The 5,930-nt window shown below is 34.3% G+C and overlaps 1 protein-coding gene across 1 annotated transcript; it reads right to left on the reverse strand.

Annotated features, from left to right (window-relative positions):
* Window positions 1-4,820, reverse strand: LOC109541292 (phosphate carrier protein, mitochondrial). The gene is made up of 10 exons (XM_048665704.1): window positions 4,696-4,820; window positions 4,133-4,248; window positions 1,610-1,720; window positions 1,453-1,554; window positions 1,274-1,392; window positions 1,013-1,211; window positions 832-958; window positions 651-774; window positions 460-585; window positions 1-354 (listed from the first exon to the last, which is right to left on the reverse strand). The coding sequence occupies exons 2-10, from the start codon at window positions 4,212-4,214 to the stop codon at window positions 268-270; spliced, it is 1,077 nt and encodes a 358-aa protein (XP_048521661.1). The 5' UTR covers window positions 4,215-4,248; window positions 4,696-4,820; the 3' UTR covers window positions 1-267.
* Between the last annotated feature and the right edge of the window lie 1,110 nt (window positions 4,821-5,930).

The raw sequence follows: 5,930 nt of genomic DNA on the forward strand, positions 1-5,930 counted from the left end.
TCAGGTGCAAACAACGCTGTATGTATTATACATGTTTCTATTTACATTCTATAATAGCATAAAGACAACATGAACTTTTCACAACGAGTATCTCAATTTTCGTGATTTTGACCTATTTGTTACTAATCCAATTCTTTATCGCAATACTGTTTTTTCGTTCTAACACTGGGAGAAGAATAAAATCATTTAACCCGACTTATCTTTTATATTGGAATTATTTAGCTTTTAAATAATTATAAGTTAAATATTAACTATGGGCACGTTTACTTAGGCTTGCTTGCCTGCGGCTTCCAACTTCTTTTTCAATGATTCGGGCATTTCTGGTGGTGGTGGTCGTGGCATGCGCAAAGCGACCTGCAGAACGAATATTGTTAATAAATTAAACATGTTACTGTTTCATTTTCATCAAATTTGGAAACAAACTTCCAAAAGCTATAACTTTTCTTGAACGTGTATTACCTTGAAGGCATCATAGATGAACCATTGAAGGGCGGTCAAGGTACCAATCATGACTATCCTTGGTGGCAAACCCTTCCACAAACCGCTCCAACCCAACTTTTTGGCAGCGTCAAGTGCGGTAGAGCCCTAAACACAAAAAAATATTTGAATGAATTAATAAATCGCCAGAAAACGTGTTGACGAACACTGACCTTTTCTTGGTTCAATTTACTGACGACAGTATCAGCGGGATGAGATACAATGGCGCAGAAGACACCAGCAATGTATCCAGCAGCAAATGTAACAACCAACTGCTCACCTTTGGTACAATCAGCTCTAAATTTTTTAAAACAATTAGAAACATACACTGTTGTTTTGAAAACAAGCACTTACCGTGGTTTGGGCACTACGTATTTGTAAATAAGTTCGACGGTACGTTCAAAGCAGGCAAATTTCATCATAGTGTATGGGATTTGCCTCATCCATAGAGGAACGAGGGACTTGTAGAAACCATTTGCTCCTACATGAGCTCAGGTTAATATCAAACAATTGTTTTCCACACAATTATTGTTACCTTCTTCTCTATATATTCTTGGCCAAGCTTCCCTCAAGGTATTGGCAAAGCCGGGAGTAGTTTGAATTTTAACCTTAGCTGCTTCCATTGGAGACAACGCAATATCAGCGAAAAATTCAGCAGACGCGGATGCACCAAGATATAACCAGGTACGGTACAAGAAAGCATTTTCTTCTCCAATAAGGTCAGTATAGAATACCTATAAAATAAGTGTTTATAGTTTTGAGCATAACTTAATAAATAAAGATGTCTAAAACCTACTTTGAAAACTTCATAGAGTCCAAACTTGCACAATCCTTGCGCAGAGTAACCAAAGAAGGTTGGCGCCCAACCTTTGGCCAAACCTTTCGCACCATCTTCAGCTAAAGTTACTTTGAACCCTGTTAACCAATAGCTGAAGCTTTACAAACAACACTTAAATCAATCTAAAGCTTTCTTACCATTGAAAACAGATTTGTATTTAGCCGGGTCGACTTGAATACGACATTTGACAAGATCAAGAGGTACTACAGCCGTATGTGTTATACCACAAGACAGAATACCTAAAAAAAAACAATTGTGATAACCCCATTTCAAAAACAGTGTTTTATAGCTTACCTCCCAAGCCACAAAGGCCAAAATACTGAAGTGAGGCAAATTCACAACTGTCTCCTTCCGCCACTGCTGCAGCTGCAATTTGCCTTCCAGCTACCAATGATTTAACTAGACCTAAATTTGAAAGGATTGGAATTGTACTGTACTGCGATAAAACAATATGAAAAAACTGATTTGTTTAGGTAAGGTGTATGTAAGGTGAAATAGTAGACACTAAAAAGATACAGTATCCACATTGGAATTTACAAAGTATTTTCTGGCATTTATATTTAACATTTAAGATTATGGAAGAATCCTAAATGTGGTTTTTAAATGCGGTTTTTAAATGCTTTAAAAATTATTAATTTATGAAAAAAATATTATACCTATACATATATGTAAAAGAAATATCGTTAAAATCTCAATTTGCACTGGTGATACAGAACAATCTACACCATAATATATCTATCCGTAAAACCACAGAACGACAGTCACGTCAGTTATCATTTAATGTTTGGATGGGATGAGACTGTTTTAAGACAAAGGAAAGTTTTCCGGTGAAAATGGACAAAGTTAGGAGAACTCTACGGGTGTAGTAGTCCTTTGTTGAGTTCAAGATGAAGGAAAAGCTGCGTGAAACCTTTGAATCCATGACGTTAGTATTTTCAATCTCTTAGAAGAATAAGTTTGGTGGCAAACACTGTTTTCGCGCGTCTATTATGCATAATATTTTATTTTGAAAACTTAATGAATAATGGACATTGTTAAACATTTTAAGTTTTAAAAGGCACAATATAAAAACTAACCACAAATGTAATGCATTATATAGTCGAATTATTTGTCTGTTGGTCCGTGTTCTTTCACAGAATTAAGTCTCGCAGATAACGTTGCAACGGTGAAAAATTAAACAATCCAAAATTTCTCAAATTTTGGCATGATTCTAGTGGAACAAAAAAACGATCCTTGTAGGATTTTATCACCAAGAGATATGCCTCATATTTCAAAACGGTTTTTTTATTTTTCCTCTTTCTCTTTTACTTCTAAGCTGATATGATGAAGAAAAATGTACATATTGGGTGAATGAAGAGTCGCAAGAATTCATTATTCACTCAATTGCTCAGTGACCGTCTCCATTTGAGCATAATTTAGGTGTGTTGTACCCTTCGTCATGTGACTGATGTCCGCTTTTTTTCTACCCACAATGCCGTTGACACAGTTTTAGGTCTTATGATCTGATGATGGTTATGTGTTGCAAATAACCGAAACGCGTCGTATATTGAATGACTCCAAGCGACTCTTCATTCACCCAATATGTCATCAAGCCAAAGTTTGTTGATATCGGATTCAAACAAAATTTAAGAATGTACTTTTTGGTCTTGCAGTGATAATTTTTCCTTTTAAACCGATTTTTACACTCAAGCTCATGTTGAAGCTAAAACTTCATCTGCATAAGGCAAACATTTTATTCACAAGATTGCATAAATGAACGGATTGTTTGAAAGAATACTTGACTTTTATTGCTTTCCAGGGTCCCAGAGTCCGGCGACAGATTTGATTTGGGTCACTTTTAATGCAACAATGTGTTCTAAATATTTGTCTTAAGTCGATTTTGAAATTCCAGTTTTAACATGAGGTACAAATTTTGCAAATGGCTTTAACAGTTAAATGTTATCACTGCAAGAGTAAAAAATTGATTTTGAGATCAACCTGTAAATACAAGAGATAGACGAAAAATTAAAAAACAGGTGCGAGATATGCTTCTTTGTCATTGATGTTGAAATCCAAACAAAATGTGTTCAACTAGGTGAATGCCGATATTTTTAACTTTCTCTTTATCTGAAGTACCTAATTTTTGTAAAAACACGGACGGATAGAAAACGAATTGGATTAGATAATGATTCAAATAGAAATAAAATCGCTCGTAGCGATCAGAGTGTAACCAGTTTGAAAGTTAGGGCAAATTTATCCGTGCAACGTTTATCTTGTTTACCAGTTTATTTTGAAGTGACCTTTTGTAACAAATAGCCATTTAAAGAATCCTTTTTGAGTTTCAAATTAGTAATTATTTACCCCTGAAGAAACTTTCCTTCCAGCATATATAATACCGTAGTAAAAAGAATAATAACTGAGCTATACTCAAAGGTGTGGATAATCAAAAAGTACATAAAAAAACACAGGTTGACTTGTGGAGAAGGGCGGCGGGTAGGTCAAGAATGGAAAGTTACCAACGAAAGTATAGTGACATCAAAATCATGAGGGTAGATCCAAACACATTGTACGATTGAAGGATAAATAACAAATATGTTTCGAACGCATATAGAGAATGCTAAGAACGAGACTTTGGAAACAGATCTTGGAATTCATCCTTGCAACGAAAAGAAGGCGAATATTTGTCTATAAAACATGACTTTTTTAAATAAAAGTATGCATAAGAACAGGTTATATTATCTGATTGTACCTAGTTTGTTGAAGTTAAAACCTCGCATCGAGTGTGATCACCTCAGTTGTGAAATGTATATTTACATGAAAAATTAGAATTAAATATACCTGTCTGATTTTGTGGGGTGGGAGATGTGCTTTCCGTTGGTTGACACCATGCTTTTGGAAGCAAGTTGGAAAATAAAGACATGGCTGTAGGATGAGCTTTCAGTGGTCACTAAGGTCTGTAAGAGTCAGAAATATAAATCATCAACTGTTATAAAACATTTTAATTCCATTACTTTATACATTTAGCAATTTGTGTGTTAAATCTTAGAAATGAGCAAAAAGTAAAGTCATATGACACTAATGAGCAAGAAGGGCAATTACAATATCACGTGACGAATATGGTAGTATCTCATTATCAGCTGGTATATAAATAAATAAGCTAGATAACTGTGTATTATAAATTAACGCTGGAAAGTCATGTTGAGTTGGTTCAAAGTATATTTTGCTTTTCTGCTCTTATATAAATAATAGTATACCTAGTTTCATTTCAGAAAATTTCACTCACACAGACTAGCATATAAAATACAACTAATGCAAAATATGTTGAAAATTCATAGAAATACAGAGCTTAGTAGTGTACAGTTCAATAAACAAGCCAGACACTTTTCTTGTATTAACGTTACCTGTTTGGAAGGAGGATGGGCATTAACTATAGACTGACACTATCTTGATCTTGCCAAATACCAATTAACGTTAGGACAATAAAATACTAAAGGGTACCTTGTGTTTTATATAAATAAATCCATAAACGTCAAAGTTATAACCTTGAATTGCATGTGACATTGGAATTATTTTCAGATATATTATGCAATTATAATTTAACTTTTACATTATCGAAATGTTTGATAGTATATGATAAGTTAAAGAACGTATGAAGTTACGCAAAAATCAGCGAATTGTAGCATGATAAGCTTCGCTAGTCTACAGTTAGTTCATCAGGGAGGTAACCTATAATTATTTAAAGAGTTATAATTACTACTAGATGGAAGTGTAGTTTACTACATTTTATTAGAAAACCGTAAACAATCACTTGAAGTGTATTACGGCGCTTAAATTAACGATAATTGCCTTAATTAATCATGGAAGAAAACGTGTTACATAAGCAGTACGGTTTCTTAAAAGAATACTTTTTAATGTTATCTACTGCCTAAAAAACTAGAAATTAATATTTCCAAATGACGTACACATGTAAATATGTTCAAAATGAATTAGAATTACAGTAAAATAACGTGAAAATTCAAGAAAATCTTACCTTTAGAAAGCGGCCACACACCACCTTCTCTGAAAAAGGTTGAAGTGATAAAGTGACAGATCGATTTTTTCGCCTACAGTTGGCAATGCGCAAACTAGCGCAAGTCAATGGGCGAAATAAAATCCATTTTTATGGAGTGGACTGGAGAATTTATGTTTTTCTATTTGCAATGTGTGAGAGAGATACAAGAACAAAATCCCTCAGCTAGCACTCAATCACAGCATAAAGATTATAGTTAATCTTTATAGATAAACTTTATGTTGTGTCTCAATGTTATTGAATGGTGATACATGATACAATGAATTCATGTTATCATTGTATAGGGTGTATATAGGGTGGACAGGCATAGATAAAGACGAGTACTTGCGTCCATAGATAAAGACGAGTGCTTGCGTCTAGTGGTAGCTACACTGTTTATGTGGGCACACATCTTGACAGCTCTGGCCCCAGAGAATGGCGCGCAGATTCAAAATTTACATTTAGAGCCGTGAACTATTTTTGTAAAACAAATTGAATGAGCACATTTAAATAAATTGCGTCTAGCATCTTCACAGCTCTGGCGATGTGTTTCTTTATCATCATATTTTCTGTGCAAAAAGTGGCAGT

Source organism: Dendroctonus ponderosae, unplaced genomic scaffold, assembly GCF_020466585.1.
Source record: "Dendroctonus ponderosae isolate FM_Combo_2020 unplaced genomic scaffold, Dpon_F_20191213v2 Dpon_F_20191213_4, whole genome shotgun sequence".
NCBI lineage: Eukaryota > Metazoa > Arthropoda > Insecta > Coleoptera > Curculionidae > Dendroctonus > Dendroctonus ponderosae.

Excerpts from the sequence above, each read along its gene's own strand:
- LOC109541292 (XM_048665704.1), bottom strand. The coding sequence starts at position 4,214 with ATGTCTTTATTTTCCAACTTGCTTCCAAAAGCATGGTGTCAACCAACG. Across the intron at positions 1,555-1,609 it reads TGGCCTTTGTGGCTTGGGAG|GTATTCTGTCTTGTGGTATA; the intron begins GTAAGCTATAAA and ends GTTTTTTTTTAG. Across the intron at positions 355-459 it reads TCATCTATGATGCCTTCAAG|GTCGCTTTGCGCATGCCACG; the intron begins GTAATACACGTT and ends TTCGTTCTGCAG.